The sequence below is a fragment of the Haemaphysalis longicornis genome, unplaced genomic scaffold (genome assembly GCF_048455015.1).
Source record: "Haemaphysalis longicornis isolate Haplotype H1 unplaced genomic scaffold, Haemaphysalis longicornis Haplotype H1 scaffold_7, whole genome shotgun sequence".
NCBI classification, from domain to species: Eukaryota; Metazoa; Arthropoda; class Arachnida; order Ixodida; family Ixodidae; genus Haemaphysalis; species Haemaphysalis longicornis.
In genome coordinates, this window is record NW_027526422.1 from 42866946 (window position 1) to 42894872 (window position 27927).

General features: G+C 45.1%; 1 protein-coding gene and 1 pseudogene across 3 annotated transcripts; one reads left to right on the forward strand and one right to left on the reverse strand.

The window, feature by feature from the left end:
- Window positions 1-125: 125 nt before the first annotated feature.
- LOC144145375 (monocarboxylate transporter 3-like) lies at window positions 126-26825 on the reverse strand. 3 transcript variants are annotated; one of them, XM_077676960.1, is made up of 5 exons: window positions 26667-26824; window positions 11979-12242; window positions 10515-10658; window positions 7175-8149; window positions 126-715 (listed from the first exon to the last, which is right to left on the reverse strand). In XM_077676960.1, the coding sequence occupies exons 2-5, from the start codon at window positions 12199-12201 to the stop codon at window positions 597-599; spliced, it is 1461 nt and encodes a 486-aa protein (XP_077533086.1). In that variant the 5' UTR covers window positions 12202-12242; window positions 26667-26824; the 3' UTR covers window positions 126-596. The 3 variants fall into 3 exon arrangements, with proteins under 3 accessions (XP_077533086.1, XP_077533087.1, XP_077533088.1); XM_077676961.1 differs by lacking the exon at window positions 26667-26824 and adding an exon at window positions 17921-18104; XM_077676962.1 differs by lacking the exon at window positions 10515-10658 and having other exon boundaries at window positions 26667-26825.
- LOC144145376 (uncharacterized) lies at window positions 26562-27927 on the forward strand (annotated as a pseudogene).

Here is a 27927-nt window from a genome sequence, read left to right on the forward strand (position 1 = left end):
ATGTATGTATGTGTATATGTATGTATGTATGCGTATGTGTGTATGTATGTATGCATGTATGTATGTATGTATGTATGCATGTATGTATGCACATTTCCACCACTCAAACAAGGCAGACAAAGGGCTCGTAGACGTTGGTTTATTACTTTCCGCATAGTCAAGGCCGGCCCTTTGGTCAGATCGTCTCTCCGCCACAGAAACTCGAAGGTCTTTTATTTTCTGAGCCACAGCATAATTTTTATGACTACTCCGTTCACCAGACAAAAATTGTGGGGCGACAGGTTGTCTGTGCGTTCGTGTCAAATGGCTAGCGTGATAGGACTTTACCTTTGCCCTTTGGTGAAATCCTTCAGAAGTACGATGCAACGAAGAGTAATTCGCTGCCTGCTGTAAAAATATTAGAGGCACCTCACTTACGAGCTCAGAAACCCCCCTCACAGACTCGGTGTGCTATGTTGCACGGTACACTCGTTCCAGACGAAGTCTGACCACTGGTCGCCATAATGTGGCAGTACATCTGCGTGAAAGCTAACCTTGCTTCTTTAATTAATTCTAAGCGACTGCTGATTTTGCGTCCTTACATTAATTTTAAGAGACTACTGATTTCGCGTCTTTAACATAAGCCTGACTGCCCAAGTTACAACAAGCACACCGTTTATGGCCGCCAGAATGTGAAGGAGGCCGTCGTAGGACCCGTGGTGATCCCGGTAGTAACCTGAAAAACAAATAGCGACGAGTGGGTGAAACGTCGCAACTGACGGAATATTTTCCAAATAACCTATACTCTAATTCCTGATACGCTTAGAAGAAGGTGTTCTGAACATGCATGTCTGTGTGGCCATTTAAAATGCCGGATGGCTGACGTGAACTTCTAAATAAGTAATATAGAAAAATACTTTCCTTCTCAAGCTTGGTTTTCCACGCAGAATGTGATCACAAAATGAATGAATGAATGAATGAATGAATGAATGAATGAATGAATGAATGAATGAATGAATTTATTGATCAGAAAATTGAAATAAAGGTCAATTAGCAGGCGTGATTTGCCCCACCTAGGGGTGGACACTGTGCTGGTGAGGCGAGGGGGAAAGGGGATGCCAAACAAATTGATAGAAGAGGCGAAGGAGAGAGAGGCCAGAAGATAATGATAATAATAATAATAAATACACACCCGCCCTTCCACCCACAAACACAAACACACACACACACACCAGGAGAGTAAAAAAAAGTAGTCTTTGGTTCTTAATCTCTTGGCGCGTAAGTGCACACTAGGTTTTCAGGAACCTTTACGACCTACCTGTGCTGCGAATTATTGAGGAACTTGGGGCCTTATGCTCGGCTGTTTCAAGAAGTGCACAGTTACGTATATCGCCAAGTGGCAGGCAGTGCGCCAAGTGAGGAAACATTGAGCAATTTCAGCGGCCATTCAAATGTGACTCCATTGCAAGTAAGATTGCAAGCAACCTTGCAGGCATTACGATAGTTAATTACGTTACATCTGCATGCTTGGTGTATTGAGGCTGGCGTTCGGCGTAGCGCAGGCTCCTGGATATATTTTGATATGTCCAGTGCGTGCGCGCACCACGCCTGTTGCTGATGGTTAACATGCGTGCTGGCTATAAAAGGCAGTAGCCCATATCTGGGCGTAATAGGCTTTCTGCAGACTAACGACGCAAAAGCCGTATCGTGATCTATGGAAGTAAAAAAACGGCGTGTCACGCAGTTTGGTTGGCTGAGACGTGAAATGACGTGGCTGGGTTCAGACTGTTGCTGCAGCAGTCCGAATACCTTTAAATAAAGAATTACGTAATTTCACGTCTCAGTCAACAGAACTGCGTGACACGCCGTTTTTTTTTTACTTCCATAGATCAGGATATGGCTTTTGCGTCGGTAGTCTGAACAGAGCTTCACGCATCAGTTGTGCCTTGTATTTATTCCACTCGATGCGTCGAATAACGCAGCATGCCACAGCTACCAAGTCGTCCGGCCTCCGCAATTTACGATCCCAACAAAATACATTAAAACATTTATATGTAGGTTAGGAAATAAAATCCTTGAGCATTTTTAATGGTGAGACCTTGGGAAGACGCTATTGAATAACTTTATTATTATAGAGTTTATCGATTCAGCGAAATGCCGGTACGCATTTAAAAAGGCTGTGTGGTTGTACAGTGCATATTACAACGCTCAAACCATTGCAGGGCGGTTTCGTACAGGATTATACGGTTTAACGACCGCCAAGCAGATAGTACTGAGAACTTCGGCAACCATCTAGGCGCTGGCGTTGCGTTTACGTCTTCATGCAAACAGGTTGGCGGGTTTTGCTTAGAATTAGATTTAGAAGTCAGTGCAATGCTTTGAACGTCTCAGACTAAAGAGCACTAAAATCACGAGAGGTTTCATTTTTATTTCAGGAAAACACCCTGTATGAAGTCATTGAAGTCGCTTGTTTGAAGTGGTTTGCCTGTCCTTCAAGTGAAAACAAAACCGCTAGCGTCGCCCTGTGGGAGTTAGAGTAAAACATTTGCGAGCCCTTGGACTTGTTTGTTATTCGGTTTCGGCGTACTGTCCACACCACTCGCGATTGCTATGCGAGTAGCAGAATATACAGGGTAATAGACGTCGGGAAAAAAAGTTCTACGTAGTCGACATAAAGACGAGTCAAAACTGGAGTGTGCTGCTGAAGTTTGGGATTCTATTATAAGAAGGATGTCATGCAACTTGAAAGAGTTCAAAGAAAGATAATGAGGTGCATTTTCGGTAGATATAGAAGGTATGATTCGTCATTCGTATTTATGCAGAAGTACAATGTACCGACGCTCGAGGCTCGCCGGAGAAATAGCCGTCTTGGGTTTCTTTGCAACTGCCTTGTAGTGAAAATTAAATCGATATTTCCTGATTGCATAAAGCCTTTAACTACACGGACAACTAGACATATCTAAGAATACTCTTAATCGCCAGTTTTCGTTTGAACTAACGCACACGTTTTTCCCCCGAACACTGTCCGAATGAAATTCTTTGCCCCGAGAGGTTTTTGAATCCGCTTATATTATGAAAGAACTTCAGTCCCACATTGTAAATTTCTGTGTTTGAACGTTGCTATGGTCTTTATGTTGTCTTGATTGTCGTTGTTATTGATTTTCATTATATTGTATGTATGCTGTGTGGCCCCTCCTGCCAGGGCAGAAATACTGGCGTGCAGTATTGTTAAACAAAAAAAAAATAAAATCAGGTTGAGTGCGTGAAACAACGTTGAACTAGAAAAAACGTTGTGTTGGCTATACGGAGATCGGGAAGATCGCAGAAATACGTAAATACGAGCGATGCCATAGGAGCAATTCTATTGAAACATGGCAAATTCCCGATATCTCAAGACGGATAATGTTCACTCCACTGAACCAGTATATGATTGCCTTTTTTAACCTACAAAGTGATCACTTGTTATTTTAATGCAAATGTATTGGTTTAGTCAGTAAGTAAAAAATGCGGTGTCCTCGAAGACAGAAAACGATAGACAAAACCAGCCGCCAGCTTAAGAACAAGAAAAAGAGTAAGAACGCTGCGATATCGACGCCAATTTCTCATAAAGCTATTCTATAGAAAGATAATTTGTTTAAGTAATCCGTAATGTATCCCATAAGATACGCAATCTTTAGGTGTGTTTTTACTCACACCCAGGCCTTTTGACAGCCGAGAAATGCCTACTGTATCATTCCTGATACCGCCTGAGCGTTTTAAAAAAACTATAGTTCCACAACTGGCCTCATGGAGTCCCACATGCAGTTCCCAAGTTGGCTTCCTCCATCGTAAGGCTGCCCGACAGCTCTACACCTTATTTTTGTGGGTGCAGAATAGAGAGAGAGAGAGAGAGAGAGAGAGAAAACTTTATATCGCAAGGTAACTAGTTGCATGTAACATTTCAACGTGACCCTACGTGCTACCTGGAAGGTTCACGACTGTTTTGCTAAGCCAGCCGCTTAGAAGTGACGCTTTTCATTGATTAAAATTGACGGTATTATATATTATTCAGTGGGCATTGAAAGTATCTTTGTATGTATAATATATGCTACAGTGGGCAGTGCTGTAGTACTTTAGAGCAGCTTTTCGTGACAACAACAAAGCTGTGATTTTTTTATTGATGATGTCACGTACGACCTTCTGAAAACGGGGGAAACTACAGAAGGGGCTCACCGTACCGGCTGCTATGCCTTTTGACACTAACTTGTGGGTAATACAATTCAAGTTTCATTACATTGGCTTCGCTGCGCGGCCGTTAGCGCACGCGGGAGCGAACGCCGTGAGGAAGCATACGGTGCTGTTATGCGTGACCACCTCCAGATAAGCCTGAGTGACGCTAGCGGCCGTTGCTACATAACATACGCTGTTAACCATGCGGGAAAAATCAAATCCGCAGGTAATAATCATAATAATAATCATCAACAGCATACTTAGGCCCACTACAGGGCGAAGGCCTCTCCCATTCACTTCAAACAGCTTCTGTCCGGCGCCGCTCGAGTCCACTGCTGGCCACCGAACTTCCGTATTTCATCACTCCATCGTGTTATTGGCCTTCTTCTTCTAGACCCAACCCTTGCTATTCACTCTGTTACTCTAATTTACCCTAATTTCCCACCGGTTGTCGGTTCATTTCACTACACGGCCAGCCCAAGTCCATTTCTTTTTTTTTACTTGAACTTTGATATCATCCACTCGACTTTGTTCCCTGATCCAGAAAGCTCGTTTCGTGTCCGCACGTGCAAGTGGCCAAACACGAGGTCGGTCGCCTACCTATACTATTTGAAAGTAGGAAAGGATGCAGATTTTCCGGGCCTTTTAAAACAAGTTTTATTCGGGAAAGGCTGCTAATACAACATATTTTTATCTATCAGCGAAGACCGTAATTGCTTTTTTTTTTTCAATTTTCACTGCTAACTTCCCTAATGCCTACTATATCTGATATGATCCATTATGTGGCTTTAAAGGGACCCGGCAGCCCTTTCGATAAACGCTTTCCCTCTTTCCTTCGCGTCTGGAAGCACTGCGAAAGCTACAGTTATCGCCAACACGGAACGGCACTGCGTGATTTGTTCGTCCCTGCAGATACGCATTCCCTATCTGTTTTGCTTTTGTGGCTTTACTTTTAAAGTCGCTATCGAAAAGCTTTCATTGCAGCAACTGACGGAAAACCGGTCAACAGCCGCTACATGACCTCAGTGACGTTATTCGGGCCGTCGAACAACGTCATGACCGGGAAAGAGAGAAAACTCTTTTGAGCGAGTTTACAGGTTATCTGGTGGGTATAGAGCAGTAATTTTTGGCTGAGGTACTTTGCGACCCCCCAATCTAAGTACAGGGTGTGTTGGATGACTACGTTCAGCAAGCATTTAAGGTTTTTAAAAAAGTTGGAAAAAGTGTTGCAGGGTGCCTTTAAGACCAAAGTAGACAAAAATTTTATTCGCGTTTCTTTTTAATTTTTGAACTACAAAAATATATTGTCTTAAAGCATTAGAATTTTCATGTATTGTTTTCTTTGTTTGGGCATTGCAGGGTTAAGAAAGAAATTTGTTAAATTATGGTCTGGTGGGTTGGAATCGAAGCCGGTAACGCCGGAACACCACACCAGCACGAATCGCAACGCACGACGGCTCCATGGCTCCAGATCACTAAAGATGGACCTTGGGAGCGCCTTGTAGTCTAGACGAATAATTTGAACGCGCTATACTTTTAGAACGTGCAACTAGGCGAGCAGCAGAATACATTGCCGCCAAGCGTTATTTTTCCTCGACGGGAACCAGTAGCGCCATCAGGCGGCATCTGCGGCGACCTGCCACCGTACAGCTGTGCCTGACAGGTGGCGAATGGCCTTACTGACGCCGGTGTGTACCGGTCCGACTTCAGGTTTTACGTAACGATTTGAACTCTTCCATCGTAAACCTGTAGCCGCAACTTGGCAAACAATGGGTTTGACGTTGCTGATCCGTCGTAAATATCAACATTATGGTTGCGTAACTCCGAGCTAGGTATCCGCTTTACACGGGCCTTAGACCAAGGCTTTCAATCGAAATTAGGGAAAATAAAAAGTGATTGAAAGAGAAAATGCAGTTAAACCCCGATCTAACGTAGTCAGCGGGCAACATAAATTATTTCTTTAAATCATGAGAACTTCGTAAAATCGGGACTGTAAATTTACAAGCAGGTTATTCTATAAATTGGATGAGTAAAGGGCGACGCATCCCAGCAGCTACTATGTAGTTGCGGCGGTCGCGGCGCTCGTCTACCGATAATTTAGCAATGCGCTGAAAGTTCGTTGTGAAGATAATAAGCCATCCGTGGCTGACCCTGACGTCATCGCACCCCATCAGGCACGCGAAACACAGAAATTAGTACCGCACTTGCCCGCTGAGCGGAATGTTCTTGGATCCCACATTCTTCACCCGCGTAAACTAGGCTTCCTCCAGCTTCTCGTGCGAGGTGTCGTGAGGTTATATTGCTTCGACGCAATTCGAGACAAAGTGTCACAGATGATGGCGTCCTTTTCCTTCAAGATTTTCGAAAGAGTGACAGCTGGGATACCATGGTCAGCGGCCACGGGGCATTCTTAATTCATCTCGTAGAGCTCCGTAAAAACGAAACCTGGCGCCCCGCGTTTTTTTTTAATGTTTTTTTTTTTGTCACGTGGCGCAATAGTCTTGGTGGCGTTCTCACGAAACACATTCGAAATGTATCCCTTTTAAATGTGTCGTTTTCTGAAATACTTCGTTAAATCGGGAATCACTATGAAATCATTTCGTTAGTCGGAGTTCATAAAAGCATTGAGCCCTATTGGCACCTGCGGGGGAATCCCAATTGATTCTTTAAATCGCAAAATTCGTAAGTTCAGGTTTCCTTAGATCACGTTTTGACGGTAATAACGATCATAATGCGAGAACATGTTCGGAAACAAGCAGCTAATGCTTGCCCTTGTGATGTTGTAAATTTCTCAGGCGAAAGAAACAAAGTCATCAATCAAAATCAACAATTTCGTCCTAGTTTCGTCGGTACTGGAAGATGAGCCACAGTTTTTTTATCTACACTGTATTTAGAAGGGAAGCAAGAATGTCATTGATGAGGTCACAAATTGAAGGCGGAAGTGAAAGAGTAAAAACGAAAAAGGATTATAAATACGAACACGTACCGACTAAGATCGGTCTTGTGAAACCCACGAGTCCTACGCAGAAGGACGTCGCACCCATCGTGAGAGGAAGGGAGTCGATTCCGAAGTCTCGAACCAGAAGTGGTGCCTGCAGGTAGACTCTGGCCCCGTTGCTGACCCCTATAAGCGCCGAGCCGAACAGCATCATGGGAAAGCTGCTCGACCAGGCGAAAATCTCGTAGGCGAGCGCCTGGATAAAGTACCCGACGATCATCACAGTTTCCAGCCTCATTAGTCTCGAGTCGATGACCATGCCGCTCACGGGCCTGAGTATAATGTTGCACGCTGCGAAAGCGTTCAAAAGCAACACCGCACTAGAGGGCGCCACACCGCGGTCGGTAGCAATGTCAACGGACACCAGCATAAACACTGTCAGTCCTAGTATTATCACAGAAAACGAAATGGCATTTACTATGAAGGCAATGGTAAAAAAATGTTTTGCCACAGAAGCAATGCTTGGTTGACTAGTTTGTTTTCTTCCTGCATGCGTTGAGGGTGGGCTGTGCGTTCGACAAAAAAATAGCTTTCGTGAACAATCACGAAAGAACGTTTTTGCTGCGGTGGTCCTGTTAGACCTTCGATTGTGGGTTTGGGCTTCCTCGCTAACGATGTCCTCTTCAGCGCCCAGAACAGAGAGGAGTGGCTTCGCTGAAGTGCCCGACGTTCTTGTTGAGAGTTCAATACTTCTGATATACGATATATTTGGTGACCGCTGCATCCAGACGGGACTTCTGATGATGATGACGGCGGGGCAAGCGTTGAGGAGGAGTCCCCCGAGCAGGAGGAATGTTCCGCGAACGCCGTAGGTGACGCGGAAGAACTCGGCTAGCGGGGGAACAAACAGGGCACCTAGTCCAGACATGGTGAAGATGATGCTGCACGCGGTTGTCCTTCGCCTCTCGAAATGCTGCGACGCAAGGACGTTCACCGAGACGAAGGTTCCCGACAAGGCCAGTCCTGCAGCAATACAGCAGAAAGGACCAAGCGAGCTCTTCACTGCTTTCTAACTGGAGAAGCAGCGTATTGACGGCGTATTTTTATCATGTGCAAACATTTCTGCAAGCACTACAATAAGAACCCCCTACGCCTATTCAAACTCGATTGTGATCAGCGTAGTTATTCGATATTAGCGTAATAAAGCCTATATTTCGACAGACGCGAAATGAGGAAACGACGGAAGTGAGTACCCTGAATGAAAAAAACAGTCCCCACTACATTCGGCGCGTGCCAACTAGACAGATTGGCATTAATAGACGGCATTGCCTCGTAATGCGTCGGCGTTCTTTCTGTCCGCTCTGCTACATACCGAGACCCTTTAAAGCAGGTTTCACTGCTATACGCAAACTCTATGTCGGGAAGACATTTTGCCAGGAGCAATGAAGCAGTCGTTATCAATATAGCTTTCGCAACAGCGCAATTTTAGTGATAAATTTATGAACAAATGGCGCCGCGGTTTATTAAGAGGTACTCCTGCAAGTTCAGATAAGATAGGATCGTCGTGTTAACTTTCACAGCCCAAAAATGACTTCCTTCGCTACTCCTTTACGCAGTATAGCGTTATTAGGCGTTGGAACGCTATGTTACATGTTAGTGTGTTGGATCAGCTGTTCCAAACTTTCATTTGTCTCCCTATTGTGCAGAGTCTAGTACTGACTGCCGTTTTTGGGCTACTCCTCCGAGTACGTCACATCACTTATTTCAGGGAAAAACATTTCACAATAAACAGGCAATTCGAAAATCCCCTCGTGAAAATGGACTTAGCGTTTATTAAACTTTGTATTCAGGTTATATCGAATTAATAGAAAGTCCATATAACTCATACTTTATGGACATAAGTTATGAGGAAGTCAAGAAACTTTTCATGGACAAACTCAACCAGCATTGTATTGCCTTCAACACTTTGAGTTTTAATTTTCCCCCAAGAACAAATTTTCGTTACGTTTTTATAGAGTGGACCAAAACTCCCATCTTACAAACTGCAGCCAATAAAAAGTCAATCAAGTTTTTATTACAAAAACAATACGTGTACTTTACTGCCTTAAGTACATTAAGTTTTAACACACTGTGGATTGCGTTTCCATAGGTTCAATCGAACTTGTAATTTGTAGGCTATGGTTATTAGACAGACAATAAACTCTTATTTCCTTCGGTATACATTGAGTTTTAATAGACTGTAACTTGACTCTATCTCCCGTTTCTATAGCTGACCCACGGAAGTCTGGTATTTTATCGGTGCATATATATGGGGTGCTATTGAGCCGCATGCTCCGGCGCATGAGCCGAGATCACGCGATGGACGGCCGCCACTTCGTCTTTCGAGCATTTGGGTGCGGTGGCTCCCGTGGTAACGGACATCACCACCGGGCATTACGAGCCCTTACAAAACTCCGCGGTTAAAAATCACCAGAAACTCTAATGAAACCTGACTTACAGGCAACAGGATGTTCCAAATACATGCAGGAAGAATTTTATAGAAACCTAATGTTAAAACTCGCCAGAAACTCTATTCAAACCTGACTAACAGGCAACAGGATATTACAACTACACTGAGGAAGAATTTTATAGGAACCTAATGTTAAAACTCGCCAGAAACTCTCTTCAAACCTGACTAACAGGCAACAGGATATTACAACTACACTGAGGAAGAATTTTATAGGAACCTAATGTTAAAACTCGCCAGAAACTCTATTCAAACCTGACTAACAGGCAACAGGATATTACAACTACACTGAGGAAGAATTTTATAGGAACCTAATATTGACAGAAACTCATCAGGATTTCTATTCAAACTTTGCTCATACGCAACAGGATGTTGTGACTGGGCACAATATGAATTTTATAGAAATCTAATTGAGAGAAATTTGATAAAACCCCGTCAGAAACTCGATTCACCACTGACTTCCACGCAACACGTTCTTGTAAGAATAGTATAAAAACCTTATTGAATTTTTAAAATAAAAACCCCGAAAGAAGCTCATGAGAAACTTATAAGGAGCTCATAAGGTCTATTGACTTGGCTCATTAGACTTTCAATTACAACTCGGTGGCCAATTTGTAATATAAACTCAATGGAAATATTCTAGAAAATGTTGACAAAATGGTGATAGGTTTGTTTTGAGCAATTTTCAAGAAATCTCGGTAAAACATTTTCATGAGGCTCCACTTCTCTAAGTAATAACTGTTGTAGCAAGGTTTCTCGTCGAGCTAAATTGGAGCGAGGTATGAGTAACCCAAGGTTTCAAGTACAAGGAAGTTGCACAATTTCCTTTAAATTTACATTCTGCGCTATTTCCGCGACAGTGTAAACACAGTTTCATCTTACCATGCATCACTCCGAACATGACGGTGAGAAACAAGATATCGCTGGCGTAAAAACATAGGCACGTCGCTGCCCCCGCGACAAAAGTTGAGACGGCCAACACCGACCGACAGGAGAAACGTCGGCACAGATATCCCATGACAGGGCCTAGGAAACAAACAAAAAAAACAATTAGTTGGTTGGGTACATGGAAATTTGGGCTATGTTTCTTTCGAACCATCGTTGGCGCAGCGTGTCACATAGCCGCGTCAAAACTGAAGCGATTCGCCACTGTGCAAACTCGGGGCTAATAAGAAGATACGGGAACTGGTTAAAGTTTCACACGACCTTTATCCGACCAATATATTGGCCCATATCTGACATTATATCCCGAAATAGATCCATGAACTGTAAAATACAAGGTTTCCAAGATACTTTTCTGTGAGAGACTGGCCGTATGAGTGCTGAATATTTTAAAGAAACTTTTAATCAGCATTTTTTCCGTAGAATGCAAAGCTGTTGCGTACTTCGCTTCGTCGGTGGAATATTTTCTCCGCTGATCTAGAAAGAAAAAAACACAGCAGTGGACTTGCGTCATTGCTTCCTTTCGAGGAGATAATGTGTTAAAAGGGCGTTAAACATAAGCTGGCGTATTGGGTGCATTTCAGGGCCAAGAATACACATAAATCAGTCCGGGTGCAGCAGTTTGATAGCGCGACAAAAAGCGAAAGGAAGGAACATGGTTACCGCTGCCTTGTAAACCTTCCGGTCAATTATTCTTCACGTCAGGGATCGTGAATGACAAAACGGAGTTGGTTGAGCTTGTTAAGACGTTCCTCGGAAGTTTAGGAAGGCCCTGTAGGCCTAAATTAAATGTATCCGGCATCTCTGGTTGAAAGCGTGTTTTTAGAAGACCCCATAATTCCGTTTAGCAGACACTGCGGAACAGGCAGCGCCTCAAAAACCCAGGCGGTAGATTTCGTTCCAGTTTAGGGGAGGTTCTCCGTTAATTAACAAGAAAAGTCGAAGTGCAGAACCACCCCTTTTTCCGATAGGGAGATATACCCCATGTTGGGATCGGAACAGAGTTACTGAATCTGCATTCTGGTCCCCAACAGCGCGAAGACAGGAGTCAATAAGCGATACCGTTCAGAATTCTCAACTCTGTGTATGCGTTCGTCACCTTGCGACTAGCGCGAGCAACTGAACAATCAGGCCCGGAGTAAATCAAAACTGTTCGTCCTTCTGCTCTTTACCTACCGCTAAGGACAAGCTTGACACATTTCTGTCACAAATTGGTACTGAATTATACCGTACGTTATTACGCTAGCGAGGCATGCAATAGAACGCACTGCTTTCCCACACCAAAATAGTTCATTTTTGTGCTCTCTAAACTAATGCATTTATAGCAATTCCCAGCCATGATGCACAGAGGGGCGAAAAGTCTTTTCAATTGTTCAAAAGGGCTTCATCAGTTTTTTGTTTGACCTGCCAGGCTGGTGAGACTTGCGGTGAGGACGAGGGGCCACGACGCTTGCTGCCTGTTGACGCCAAAGGTCTCGATGATGCCATAGAAGAGAACACCTATGGCTTGGTAGCCTATCATGCCAGTGCAGAGTACCCAGCTCAGGAAGGCCACCGTCACCCAGCTCCAAGGGGAGTCTAAGCCGAAGGATGGGTCGGCCCGGAGGGACGCCTCGCTTCGTGCCATGCTGTTCACAGGTCAGCTCAACGGATCTGCGGTTGCCGTAACTGCAAGCGACAAGAATAGAATAATGAAATGCAAAGTATGCCAAGCCAAAGTTCGTCTGTATGAGCACACGAAAGTCCCGATCAATCTTCCTCACTCCGACGGTTTATAAGGATTGCGACAACTACAGAATGGTAGACTCGTCGTAGTCATCATCATCATCGTCGTCGTTGTGGTTGTTCTCACCATGATCATCATTAGCGGTGCAGTTATTTACGTCTGTGTGTGTGTCTGAAGGGGAGACGGGCTGAATAAACCTCCGGGATTGGAGAGAGAGAGAGAGAGAGAGATAGAGAGAGAGAGAGAGAGAGAGAGAGAGAGAGAGAGAGAGAGAGAGAGAGAGAGAGAGAGAGAGAGAGAGAGAGAGAGAGAGAGAGAGAGAGATAGAGAGAGATAAATTTTAATCACATTTGAAGTGAGAATATTTGTGGTCGGGGTGTTCAGTCCAAGACACCGTTGGTACGGCCGGCTGTCTTCGCCCTTTCCGCTAGCAAAAGCTGCGTTTCAGGGCAGGAGCTGGCCAGCGTACTCTCCCACTGCTCGCGGGAGGGGTTGGGGATGGGGGGAAGACCTGGGTTTAGTTGGTATTCCCAGACAATATGGTAAAGTGTGCCTGGGGCTTGGCAATGAGTACATAGAGAATCATACAGAGTAGGACGGATGGCGTGTAGTCTTGTTGGGTGTGGGCACGTATTAGTTTGCAGTAGTCTCAGCGTGACTTCCTGCTCTTACATGGGCTGATCGGTGACATTCGCCGACATCACCCAACATTACCGAATATCGAGACAGCTCTATCCGGGATTGCATCAAAACGTCACCCGCGCAATGATGAAGATCATGTGGCATAGGACTTTTAACAGTGGAGCTGTTTGAGCTGTATCCTCCAGCCGCGCCGGGCGTCGCCCAAAACTCGGCGCAGCAAAGTAGAGAGGAGGAAAACCGCTAAGCCAGGAAGTGTGACGGGAAGTGGTGAGGAGGAAAGAAGCTGACGAGCACGTGTGGGGAGTGCGCGTCGCAGCGCAGATGTTCGGGTGGGGAGGCGTGCGTCCGGAATTCGCTATATATTGTCACGGGGCCAAAGACGACGCAGTTTTCTTCAAAGAAAACAAGTTTATTGGAGCGAACTTGCGCTCCCCTGACAACTCAAAAAATAGACAGGCGGCGAAGCAGCACTCAACAAAGTTACGTGCGTAGGCGAGCGTCGATGAATCGAATACCGCGGCGTCTGCTATGCACGCTTTTATCTTTCTGCGCGAGTGTTTCTCGAACCGACTATTTACATCCAGAAAATTGTAGATCAAAGAAGATTATTCTAGGCTGTTGGCGTTCGTTGGAAACACTCTCCCCATCAAAAGAGAAAGAGATAACACGTGTGGCATAGAAATAAAGAATGGACCATGCGCTTTCCTTGGCACACAGATAGCACAGACCGGCGCAGCCGGGCAGTCAAAGCAAAACATAAATAAACAAACCCAAAGCATGGTTCGCGGCAATATATATACCATAATATAACTGCGCAGTAACGCAAGGACACCGAAAGAGGAACAAATAATACAGGACGTGGCACAGACTAACAACTGATTTTTTATTCAGGAAACATCCAATTTACTGCGGGACTGCGCATGTAGCCCGTTACTCGACCAGGCGACGGTGCTGGTTAGAAACAAAGACTCCTTGTCAAGAGAGATCATGGAGGCATTTTACATGCACAAAAACCACGACAAGTGTGTAAGCCGTCCGTCCATCACCCTTAACGAGAACGAGATCGCACTTCTTGATTTTGGTTAAGCCGGTGAAGGGGGGGGGGGGGGTGAGATAAAAATAAGGGGTTGTTCAAGTGTCGAAGTAGGATAGCTGTGCTGAGTATAGCATTTTAAGGTTTATTTATTTTGTTTTTGAGTGTACGACGCTGCGAGTGCCCGCAGGCGCGAAGATTTGGCTGTTCCTATCAATTGCATGTTTCCTGAATAAAAAATCAGTTGTTTATCTGTGCCGCGTCCTGTATTATTTGTGCCTCTTTTTGTGTCCTCGTGTTTCCACGCAGTTATATTATGGATCAATACCAACTCGCCCAAGTCACTGTAGTTCTATATATATATATATATATATATATATATATATATATATATATATATATATATATATATATATATATATATATATATATATATATATATATATATATATATATACACCATAGCTTGGCGATTATAAGCACCCTCCCCTGCTTTCGGGAAAAAAATCGGAAAAAAACGTTTGCACGCGAATCTAAGCACTTCTTAAGGCAAGCATGGCAAGGTGGATTTCAGATTCGTGAAAGTGGACCCGAGTTGACGTTGTGGCCAAGTAATTCATAATTTTTTCAATTTCAAATTACTTCAACGAAACAGGAGATGTACTGTTGCACAACGGAATCGAATGTTGGTGAGGGTGACCAAGTATGAGACGTAAGCGGGGCATTCACTGTCTGTACGTATTTTTGTGTTGATTGTCTGCCAAGTAAAGCATTATTCTTTGCGTCCGTCTCATGGAGATACGGTCGAGACAAAAAAAAATTTTGCAGGTATGCAGATAATCGTCTACTAATGCGTAGCATTCTTATGCCGCTTGTCTTGAGTGTACGTTTTTTACAACCAACTTTTTCGGTTGTTTCTAAATCCTGTCCGACCAATTATCTTCATTTAAGTTATTATAACGAATAGATTTGGAACTTTCCCGAAATCTGCATTATTGTGGAAATGCAGGGCGTTACACGGTTCGCAAGTTTCCGCTGTAATTATTTTATATTTTTCCTACTTTTTTAGTTTTTTTAATGTTGTTCTACCAATTATCTCCATTTACACTATTGTAACGATTACAGGTGAAACTTTAGCGAAATCTGCATTATTGTGGAAATGCTATCCGTTATACGTTTTGCCGTTTTCCATATTTTTAAATATTTGTGTTTTTTTTTTTTTTGTTCCGACATGTTTGGGGCAGTAGGATCACCCCCTAAGGATAATCCAGAATGGCAGAAGCGGGAGCGAACCTTCTTGTGTTTGCCTTCGAGACAGCCTGCTATTCTTGTACTGCTTTGTCGCTCTTTCAACACTTCTTCTGGCAGTGCAAAAATCTACTTTTTTCTAGTAATCTTCTGGTTTGTGACCGGATTGCGATTTCCCCCTTCGTCGGCTGAGACAAAAAAAAAGAAGTAACAGATAGTTAGCCCAACCAAAAGTATGAACACGTGGCCAGTACGCACCCCTGACCATTTTGTCCTTCCAGCAGGCTTTCAGCTGGCCAAGCGTTCGGCATCCTAGAAAATGTTTCACCAAATAATGCGACAAGAGTGCGACGCAGAGCAAGTCGCAGCGGCAGGTGAACAGTGCCTCAAAACGCTTTGAGAACAGGAGCTCGCTGCCTGAATGTACATGAAAGGACGTGTCCCTTGTTTTGCTGTCAAAGCATAGTTCCCGAAGCCGCACTCCATACGCCAAACTTAAACCTTGTTCAGGAACTTTATAATCCGCGAAATTAAGAGTTTGACTGTATTCATTTATTACATTTTTTTATTTTTTTGTCGAGAAGGAACCGCGACTAAAAGCGGTGCGAATTTTTGACTAAGGTCCCCACTAGCGTGTAGATGTCAATTCAATGACCGTGAAGCATTTGACCAAAAAACGTAGTTCAAGTTCTTTGGTCTTTCAGGTTCGATTTTGTTTGAGAGCGAGCGCTGTACGAGGGCCGTCGTGTAGGGCGGCTCCTGGCGATTTTACACGATTCGACCGTTAGATTATAGACATTAGACGTTAGCTAGAATAATCAAAATCACGATGCCCTCGCATTGACTTCCATGTTGCGGAAATTTGTCCGAAAAAATCGGATTTAAGTCACTCGATAATACCTGCATTTTAAAACAATATACCCAATGTTGGTGTCGCTAAGACAACTCTATAACGGTGGGTAGGGTTGCAAATTTGTGAATAATTTTTACCCCTCGGTGAGTTTGCAATAACGTTCGAAAATTATCCTTCCTTCCGCTGTAAAATCCACGGCCTTTTTTGGGAGAGCGGCCTCGCTCGGGAAAACCACTAGCACTCCCATTCTTGTGTAATTCACTCAACGTCATCATCATCATCATCATCACCAGCCTGTCTACGCCCACTGCAGGGCAAAGGCCTCTCCCATATTTCTCCAATTACCGCGGTCCTGTCCTAACTGTGACCAATTTATCCCTGCAAACCTCTTGATCACATCTGCTCATCTAACTTTCTGTCGCCCCCTGCAACGCCTGCCTTCTCTAGGGATCCACTCTGTTACCCTTAACGACCAACGGTTATCTTGCCTTCGCATTACATGCCCGGCCCACGTCCATTTCTTCTTAATTTCTACTAGTATGTCCTTAACACGCGTTTGTTCCCTGACCCACCCCGCTCTCTTCTCGTCCCTTAATGTTACACCTATCATTTTTCGCTCCATTGCCCGCTGAGTCGTTCTCAATTTAAGTTGAACCCTCTTAGTGAGCCTCCAAGTTTCTGCCCCGTATGTGAGTACCGGTAAGATACAGTTGTCATACACTTTCTTCTTCAAGGACAATGGAAGGCTGCCATTCATTATCTGAGAATGCCTCCCGTATGCACTCCACCCCATTCTGATCCTTCTAATTATCTCTGCCTCATGGTTGGGATCTGGCGTCACCACTTGGCCTAAGTAGATATATTGGCTTACGACTTCCACTGCCTCGCCCCCTATCCCAAACTGCTGTGCTGTCCCTAGGTTATTGATCATTACTTTGGTTTTCTGCATATTAATTTTCAGGCCCACGGTTCTACTCTGTTCGTCCAGTTCGGAAAGCATGCTTTGCAATTCGTCCCCCGAGTTACTTAGCAAGGCAACGTCATCAGCAAATCTGAGGTTACTGAGGTATTCTCCATTAACCCTTACTCCCACCTGTTCCCAATCGAACGTTTTGAATACTTCTTGTAAACATGCTGTGAATAACGTTGGAGAGATTGCGTCTCCTTGTCTGACGCCCTTCCTTATAGGTATTTTACTGATCTCCTTATGGAGGATGATGGTAGCTGTGGACGCATTGTAGATATTTTCTAGTATTTTTACATAATGCTCATCGACCCCAGTACCATATGGGAACGATAACAGTACGCTTTATTTCGCTTTGTTGGTCCGCTCGCCACTTTGGCTCGGAATGGCTTCTTACTTCACGAAGTTTACCGTAAAAATAGTGTAGTTAGGCGCAAGGCAAACTGATTGAAATGAGTTGTGAAACAAACTCTCATCAAACGGTGAGATGACAGACGCTAAAAATGGTCGCTAGCCGTTAAAAATGGCCATTCTAGCGGCGCCCGCAGGCACGGAGTAGCTCGCTAACGCTAGGTGCCGATCACCCTGTTGCAGCGAACCGAATCACATTGTCGGAGGATGTTTGTTTTGCCATGGAGCGGCCGATTAAAGGCGTTACGTTCCCATGCATGACACATACTATCTGATCTTAGCCGTTGACACAATTGTGCCGGTAAGTGGCGCCACATATGGTTAAACGCTAATAGGCTTTTTTTTTTTACATCGGGTACATTGACGGCCAGTATTCTACCTGATGTGAGTGGTAGTTCCAGTTATCAAGTTGTGACTGCCTACAGCGTGACCCAGTTGCGCGCAGGCTTGAGAAACGAAAGGAACGTACCGAAAAAGAAGTTCCGAAGCAGATTCGCCGTTGTCTTGGGTACATCGCAAGCTCCGCGCCGGTCTCCCTAAGCTCACCCAGGGGCGTTTGCCACCAACAAACTCAGAAACTCAAAAGCATCGACCATGCAGGAGTGAATATAAATCTTGCCGTTTCCTGCAAGTGCAGCGACGACCGCGAGCAGAGTGTTACCGAGAGTAACCGGTTCCTCCGCAGCACATAAGAGGGCAACTTGCCAAGTGCTGCACGTATACTTTCAGCGGCATTAACTCCTCGAGGGCATCCCGTTCGGAGCCGTACGTGGGGTGAATGTATTCACCTCTCTCCCCCAAGTTACAAGACGAGCAGTTAGTCATGGAGACAGGCAGTAGTTAGTAAGGCGACACTGTTAGCTGGAAGTGCTTGTGTCTCCGCAGCTTGCCTAAAAGACCAAATGTTTTTTGTGTGATCTCGGTGGGAACAAAGCGGCATTCCATCGCGTTTCATCTATGAATGACCGATTAGTTTTAAACGGTACTTTTCTTATTAATAAAAATCAAGTAATTGCCTCCGGTGAAATTCGTTCGTGCCAAATATTTTCTTCCTGTAATGGTCTTGTTTCATCTTAGAGAGAGAGAGAGAATGCATTTAATGGTAAAAGCGAGGCTAGCCGAGCCATATCGCTTAGCATGCTACGCCATATTAGGGAACGAAAACATGAGAGTCTGTGAACTGAAATAAATAAATAAATAAATAAATAAATAAATAAATAAATAAATAAATAAATAAATAAATAAATAAATAAATAAATAAATAAATAAATAAATAAATAAATAAATAAATAAATAAATAAATAACGATGTAATGCACACAAGTGTTCAAGCACATACACAGAGTTTGGAAGTTAAGTTCATCACAGCACTTGTTCGAGGCCAGTACTGCGCAAGAACACCAGCAGAGCTTTGGTAGCCCGTACGGCCTCGCGTGGGTCCGACCAAGGGCCCATAACTGGCGTGCGTGGTGTGGTATACACAGAGATGTTTGGATAGTCTGCCTTGGCACTGTGAAGTTTCGACAGGTACAGATGACATGTTTGATGTCTTCTGTTACATGGCATGTTGGACAGAGTGGTGAAATGTCCTGTTGAATTTTGCAGAGGAAATGCCGTGTGTACGCCACGTTGAGACGAAGGCGGTGCACTACCGCTTCCTCACGCTTGCTGAGCCCAGGAGGCATCTTGAAGCTGCATTTAGGGTCAATGGTATGCAGAGGCGTGTACTGACGATTCTTGTCGGTCCAATTGCACCGCTGTGATCTCCAGGCAATGGAATGAGCGAGGGTTGCCGCATCATTTCTTCTTATAAAAGGAACGGGCAGCGGTGGAACACAGAGGCTGTGGGCCGAAGAGGCTGCAGTATCAGCTGCAACATTTCCGGCGACTCCGCAGTGAGCAGGAAGCCATTGCAGTTCGACGCTGTGTCGCTGTTGTGTTGCTTGGAGGTGCAGATGATGTATCTCCCATGTCATCTGATCTTTCGGCAGTGATCTTAAGTATACTAGAGCAGACCGGGAATCAGTGAAAAAAGCCCATTTTGTGGGTGGCTGCTTTAGGATGTAGTGAAAAGCAGCCCAGTAATTCGCCATAATGGGCTGTACCACCGTTATCCGCTTACTGCTACCATCCCATGCAATTCAAATTTCCCCTTTCGCAGTGCTCACGCGCCCTCTGCCTGAAACTGCGCCAACGGGAGTTTTCTTCTCTTTGTGCTTTCCTCCCCGAACTTGCCGGCGTCGCACTGCCACATTTTGCGTTTACTCTCGTAGAAACCAACCCAACGGGCGTCATTAACTAAAGGAACGCGGACGCTGCCGGTTAATTACGTATATTTTTCCTAAAATGCACCCATAGTTTCCTTTGCGCTAAACAACGAGAAGATGTATGGCAAACGCCACCGGTTCACGGGTTTCGAACGCTTATGACTATATAAACCGCTCGGCTTTCGAAGCCTCTGGCGTACGCCGCGAATAACAGCGTTACCCCGGGACGTCGCCTTGGTGCTCTATGTACTTGGGTCGGGCGAGCGTGCTAGGACGGCAAGACAAACGCTTAAGGGGGCCAATCCATTACATTGAGGGGGAGAGGGCGGGTGCAGGGTGAAGGGGGCAATTGTGCTTGTGTGGCTTGGGGTGGGAGTGGGAGAAAGTCTCTTGTGCGCTCCACTCCCAACGACCATGCTGGTGTTTCCCCGCATTTCTCCGAGGGGAAGAATGTGAAAGTGCGAATGCACGAGTTGAATTTGCGCGGTTCGGTAATGTTCGCGAAAGAGAGATCACACACACACACAACTACAAAGAAAGAAAGATGCATTTATTCACAGACACCTATTTGTGTTGTCGTTGTACTTGATTGCTAGAGCGGATCTCAGCTTTGAAATTTCGTGTCAGTACTCCTTTAAGCAGGTGCATTAGCCCTTCTCACGCCCGATTCTTGGCCAATCCCCCACGTGGGTATGTGCCATGTCAGCGGCCAGGCAGCGCGCGCCCATCTCCCCCCGTTGCCAAGGAAGACGAGGAGCGCGCGCACCCGCAGCTGTTGCTATGCGGACTACGGCGGCGGACGATTCAGGCTCGCTTAAGAAGTGCATTCGCACTTAAAAGGCTGGCGTTTGCATTTCAGTCGTTTAAATAAAAGGCGTCTATATTTACGCCTACATTTAGTGCATGCGAAGGCACAGATCATCACAGGAGGCCTCTGAAAGCGTGGTTGGTACTGTGGATTGCGCTAAACTCCTCAGGAAGTAGGTCGAGACAAGAAAGGGCCCTTTCTCCGTTTCTTGGGTTTGCAGTGCACAGAAATGAGCAGCGAGGTCACGTGCCCACGAGATGTCGCGATGGCATCGTTCTTGCATACTATTTGCTTGGTAATTTCAAAATCACCGTCGTACGGCTGACCTAAATCCACAAGGCTGCGTGGACATTTTACCGCCGGCCTTGGCCATGCTCTCATTGAGCGCGCTAGACAGGGAATAAGATGCCGTCCTTAGAGTACGTGATGGCGTGCGAGGACGAGAAGTAGCGTTACAGCTTGAATTAATTTCCGCATCCCGTGTCACGATTTCACTCTTAGTTCGGCATCTTTCCAAGTAGATGACGATACGAGAGGAAGCAACCAACCAAAGAAACATAGTTGAATGAGAGAGACGTTTACGCAGACGCAATGACGGGAAGCGGTTCCACCCATGAAGAGAGCATAGCGAAAGCTGTATAATTTCTGGCAGCAACCGCCGCATATATTGTACGAGCGAGCGTTTTTCTAACAGCCTAATTGAGCACTTGTGTGCACGCTACGGTGAAAGTCGTCTGTCTCTGTCTGTAGCGCCTTTTGCCGCACCGAAACATGCTATTAATAAAAGGCACTATGGCCTTCAAACTTTGATCTCAGACACCTTATATCGTTCCCAAACAAAATTTCTTCCAATAAATGCGTTGGCGCGTAGTAGTGAAGCCGACCTAAAACGGCGTGAGTGTATAGCGTTGTATAGAGACATGGAGTCTATATAATGAATGCATACAAACAAATACCCTTGCTCCATAATACCGTGAAGTCTTTCTTCTTAACCTGCTCCTAAAAATAGTCCTCACAAAAATGCGTTTGTGCAGAGCAGTGAAGACGACTTTAAGCGGGCTAGGGATATCTGGGGTCTTGGGGAGGTATTCTGGCCGTTATACATTGATGTCAGACTAGTTACATGGACCCTAGAAAATTTACTTCTAACAAATGCATGTATTTCTAGTAGTGAATCCGACTTAAATTGGGCTTGGCGTATAGCACAGCGGAGTTAGCATTAGAACGGTGGTTTGGGGTAGTTGGTGCATACTAACTGAAATTCAAAACAGCGCTAACAGACGGGACGAGAAGCGACGACAGACGGCGCTGACTAGCAACTGGTTGGTTTATTTCGCGGCTTGCGAAATATACACAACCAAGGAAGACGAGAAGGAATCATGATAAACAGTAAGTACATCAAATAATGTAGACAAAATGCAAGATCTATACACGTGCATTGACCAAAAATTGAACAATGCTGATGCAGCGTGACGTTCTAAGACGCGGACAGAGGTGCTAGGCAAACAAAGGCAATACTGGACAATGCAGTTTGTTTGTTTTTTATCGTTAATCTGGACTCATCCAGACTCATCAAAAAAATCTTCTGGTCTCATAAAAAAAAACAAGCTGCAGTGTCTAGTATTGCCTTTCCTCGCCTCGTGCCTCTGGCCACATGTTAGATTATTACGCTGTATCAGAATTGCTTTCTTTTTGGTCAATGCACCCGTTTAGATCTTGCATTTTGTCTATATTGTTTGATGTACTTAATGTTTATCGTGATTTCTTCTCGTCTTCGTTCCTGCGGTATATTAAGCAAGCCGCGGAATAAACCAACCAGTGGCTAGTCAGCGCCCTGTGAAGTCGTTTCTCGTCCCGTATTTTTCGCTGTTTTGAATTTCATTTAGATGAGTTAGCATCTATACCACAATTCCCGCCTTGTAGTTTCCGATTTTTTTTTATTTTTGAGTCCGCATTCGTCGTCCTATGCGCTTTACTCAGGGTAATACCACCGGCACACGGCAAGCTTAATGACATCTACAGCGAATGACGTCCGGTGTTAACGCCGTTAGGCTGGCCCAACTTGATAATACCGAATGGCGTCTGCCGCCAACAGCATTCGGTCATTGGATGAGTGCGGCGAACACGTTCGCATTAGCTCCCGAACTGAATGAGTAGCCGCGACAGCAGTTGAGCGTCACTAAGCAAGGGTGTTTATTAATAAAGTGAAGAGCACTGTGTCTCAAACCTGCAGTAAATGAATATTTTTGCCTGCGTACTGTTTTTATCCAGGAACGAAAGAAAAGGAAGCAAGACAACTGTTCACCAACGTTTCGCCATGTTCGCTGTTATCCAGTTGCAAATTTGTTGCTTACTTGTGTCCGCTTGTGATTTTTATTTATTTCCCAACTGGATAACAGCTGGTCAACGCTTTGCCACGTGATTCCTCTCAAGACGAGCCCCCCTTTGAAGACGCTAATTTTCTCTCAGCCCTCGGGGTGTTCGGCCTAGAGAGTGGTCTCTCGAGATTAGTGTAAACCGGGGCCTACCCCGGTCGTAAAAGTTGACTTGACTGCACTCACATGATCCGAGTAACCCTAGCCTGGCTCTGCTGACGGCAGTGATCTCTTCTAAGGCGTTCAAGGACCCACCATTTGTGCTACTCCGCTACTCCTCCCTGCCTCTTCCCCCTCTTCCCTTATTATGGCCGCATGGCCTTCCCTTTGAAATAAAGGATTACAATAACAACAACAACAATTTCCCCTAGAGTATAGGTTCTCCTTTATTAACAGCGTATCTATTCTAGTGCTGGCCCTGACGACAGCCTCTGCTGGCGTCGTGTCACACTCTCTTTGGAGCAGCTTTTTTGGACGAGCAAGAACCGGTTCCCAGTGTATAATAAATTCATAAAAAGTAAAAATACGTACTAATGCCTTCATACTTTGATATAAGAAATGATTTGCCCCTAAAATATTTTTTCAGGAATCCATTCGTGTTTATAAGTGCAGCCTACTTTATAGAGATTGGTACAGGCTTGGTCTTCGTAAGCTGGCTTTTAGGGGCGAAACACCTAAGTGGCTGGGGCTGTCGGCGTGTCCTGTCGTCGTCTCATGTGCTCCTCACAGTAAATCAAGTTGTAAGACGATGGTCGAAAAACAAGTCTACAATAGGTAAAACCTGTAAAGGAAAGTTTGACATCCACCTAAATGCAGCCATACGGCTACAAAGGAAAGCTAAACTTTCTAAACTGGATGTCAAGCTGGAAAGCTAAACTGGAAAGGTAAACTCGATGTCAAACTTTCCTTTACAGAAACTTATTCCACCTTGGGGATTTCCCCTAAATATGGTCGATTAATGGGTAAAATCGCTTCAGAATAAATTATTATGTCATAAACTAATTTAAAATACAGGAATATTCAGGATTTATTTGCATTAATACAAATTTGCTAACTTCGGTCTCGAATATGGTTTAAAATGCCAGCTTTCCTCCATTAAAGCATGCTTCTCAGCATGCTGCAGCGTGTAACACGAAGACAACTTACGGCCAGTCTGGCTCTCATTTATTTGCTTAAATCCAGTTGAACGCAAGAGAGGGCGCCACCGTCTCAGCAAGCGCACAATTGCTCCTCCCATGGGCGCTTTCTCTCATCGGCGCGCGGCCTGTGGCAAGAGAGAGAGAGAGACCTAAAATCTTTGAATACACTTATACACTGCATGCTTGGCTCCTCCTCAGTTGTCACGTTAGTGAGGTTTGTCCGGGTTCACATTGTGTGTTGTGCAGTGAAGCATGGCCTTACAGCAAATGGCTCTAACTCTTGTGTTATCAAAAGTATCCCCCCAAAAAATTCATGACCAGTAACCGCTAAGACGATTCTATCATTGCGCCGAGTTTAATTTATTTGTCATAATTACTTAGTTCACAGCGAAGTCAACGCTACAGAATTATCGTCTGCTGTCAAGGCATGGCCATCTACGGAGGGAGCATGGTTATAGAAAATGGCGGTTAATATTGTTTCGCCCGAACTATCCGGAAACAATCTGTATGAAAATTAACATCTGAGACGACTCCACCAATACGCCCCAAAGCTTCGATCACCCATTTTCGCACTGTCGAAAGGCAATGAACTGTTTTAAAGTTGATTTCTTCGTTCTCGTAGGGGTCCAGTTACATTAGTATCTTGAAGTTCTGCGAGCGTAATCCTCACTGATATAGAGATAACAATCTTTAATGAGTCTGGCGATGTCAGCCGAGCTAAGCAGCCGGGCTTGCTGCGCTAGATGGCTGCGGTGAGAATGATGATTATAATGATTAAGAGAAACACGCATTATTTTAACTATTTACAAAGTATGATCAGGGCTTCTGGCTGTTAGATAGGTCAATAGAGCTTTTGTAGCACGACAGGCACGTTTGGAAGAATTCCAGGGACCTCATGCGTCCCTCAGTTCTAGTCCTACGGAGAGCGGCCGGCCCAGAGACATTGCAAGACACCCTCTTTGCGTACTAAATCGCGCAGTCACATATGTGCTTCAGATCTTGCCGCACATCATCGTGGGCATTGTATATGTATCCCCTCGTCCACCTGCGGCGCACTCACCTTTTCGCAAGCCAGTTATAAATTGGAAACTACGGGATGTGTGGCAAACGACGCCTCAATCCATTCACGTGAATTCTGCCGTAGTAGAATAATAACGCGCTTTCTGGCTACGAGAAAAAAATTTCCATCGGGCAGCGCCCAATGCCCCGCGATTGTTCCAGCACTATACGGGAGTAAAAAAAAAAAAAAAAAACACCCGTTAAAAGGGGGAGGGGGGGGGCATACTTCGCCGTTGCGAGAGAAAACGCTGATCCTTGCCAAACCCGGTCAACAGGTGTTAATTGCAAAATCAACGTGGCGCGCCGTTTATCTCCCTTGCCCCCTTCTTCCCCTTGCCATGGAGCTATAATGCGCGTGACTTTCTCTTGGCCGACGGCACGCTCGGATCGACGGAGTCAATTCCGCCTGCCAACGCGCGACGGGCAACAAAATGAGGCGCCAAGCGGGTGCAACATTCGGAAACCTGCGAAAACATCCTCTTGACTCCTTTTGCCGGAAGGATCCCCGTCGACCACTGCTGCCTCACCCCACTATGTAAAATGGCACGCAGACTAGCGGCGTCATGTACCGACGCTTATAGAACCGAGGTCACTTGGCAAACTGGCAAATGTTTGGCGGCCCCGCCGCTCCAGCCCCTGCCGATGGCGTGAATGCGTTTCTTAGTCATCTGAGCTTGCTATGGGGATTATTTCACAGCATAAACGTACCTAAAGCATGCAAAACCACCCGAACAGAAATAAATAACAGCCAAAACGGACTTACAATGGTTAAAAAACGCGGTATAAAAAAATATTCAACAGAAATAGCTGAAACCGACCTAAAAGGAGCAAACCCACAAATACGTACTAGAAGCAGTAGCTGAAACTGACCAAAAGCCAACGGAAATACCCGAAATCCGATTTATAATGCATAAAAATGTCATAAATATATTATATGCGTGATAACAAATGTAAATATTTAAATATGACAAACCCTTGAAAATGAAAAAAAGGGGGTGGAGAAGGAGGGGTAACGGGAGTAGAACCCGGTTTAGGGTGTTTGCTTCGCCGGAGCGGAATTACTTTATTAAACGGGCTCATGCACAGAAACCCTTCCCATTCCACCGTGTACAATGGTTAACAACCATGGTGTCAAAAAATATTCAACAGAAATAGCCAAAACCGACCTAAAAGGGGCAAGCCCACAAAAACGTACAAGAAGCAGTAGCTGAAACCGACCTAAAGGCAACGAAAATACCCGAAATCCATTCATAACGCATAAAGAAGCTATAAACATATTGTATGAGAGAAACAAATGTTAATATTCAAATATGAAAAACCCATGAAAATGAAAAAAAAGGGGGGGGGGGGGGGGGTATCGGGAATTGAACCCGGTTTAGGATGTTTGCTTCGCAGGAGCGGAACTACTTTATTAAACGGGCTCATGCACAGAAACCCTTCCCGTATGGTTAAAAACCATGGTGTAAAAAAATATTCCACAGAAATAGCCCAGCTCGGTAGCTGGGTGGGCTCGGTAGATGTGCGAACGCGCAGCCTAATCCGTTTGCCTTCATCATGCAGGTACTCACCGTGCCTTCAAAGTTGTTCCTGCTGTTTCTCATGCCTGGCTTCATCGGACCGTCAACAATTCCCGCCCCCTTCCACAACGGCATTTCAAACTTGAATCCCGCTACCATCGCGCCGCATCCAGCAACAGCGCCGCCACTGCAAACCTTGACCCTCGACCACACGTGGACTACCCCATCAAGACAGACATCATCTGCAGCCACGACTGCAAAACCACCACCCCTGTCCGCGCCGCATTGTGGGCTCGGTAGCTGTGCGAACGCGCAGCCTAATCCGTTTGCCTTCATCATGCAGGTCAGTAACAGAAGTTCTTTTCTTGTAAAGAAATCGAGTAATTATTTTTTAGTTCAGCTGCCGAGCCCACGGTGCTGCGTTGTGATAATTGTCGAGTGTGCGCAGGTCATACGCTCTTTATTGCTTTTGGCGGGGGATGTCGAAACTAACCCTGGGCCTCCCACTGCTGAAGGCTTGCTTACTGAATTGAAAAAGCTATCTGCCGGGCAGAATAAGCTCATTTACGACATTCAGGATATTAAAAACCAACTAACAACGACGTACGTAACGATAACCGATTTGTGCAAACGCATCACTGACCTTGAAAAACATTGCACTGCCCTTTAATCCATGTGCACAGAGCTAGATGGCCTAAAGACACTCACTATCGAAATGACTGACAAGATCTGTAATCTGGAATCCCGTGTAGACGACAGCGAGAACCACTCGCGACGAAACAATCTTATATTTTATGGCATTTCGGACACTACTAAAACTGAAACGTTTTCGGATTCGGAAGAAATAATCATTCGTCACTGCTCCGACACACTCAAACTAACAATTCCTCCCTCAGAAATTGAGCGGGCGCACCGCCTCGGGCGCTTTTCAGAAGAACGCATTCGACCCATAATTGTAAAGTTTCAGTCATCTAAGACCAAAGAACTTATCCTTTCAAACGGCCGCAAATTCAAGGAGACGGACTTCAGCGTGGGCGAGGACTTCTCCCCTGCCGTACGTCATGCGCGCAAATATCTAATTGCTTTTGCAAGAACTAAGTCAACAGCTTTCACTGCGCGCTTCAAAACCCTTCTTATCGGAACTAAACGCTACATCTTTGACGAGTCATCGCAGTCAGTGAAAGAGTTAAAATAGCAATCATCCCGTCCTCGACCGAAGCCAACTTCCCCCCAAATTGTCCCCAATCAGTTTTTTCGTTTTCCGTAATCTTTACTAACATCAGAAGTATCATTTCGAAGCGTGAACATGTTT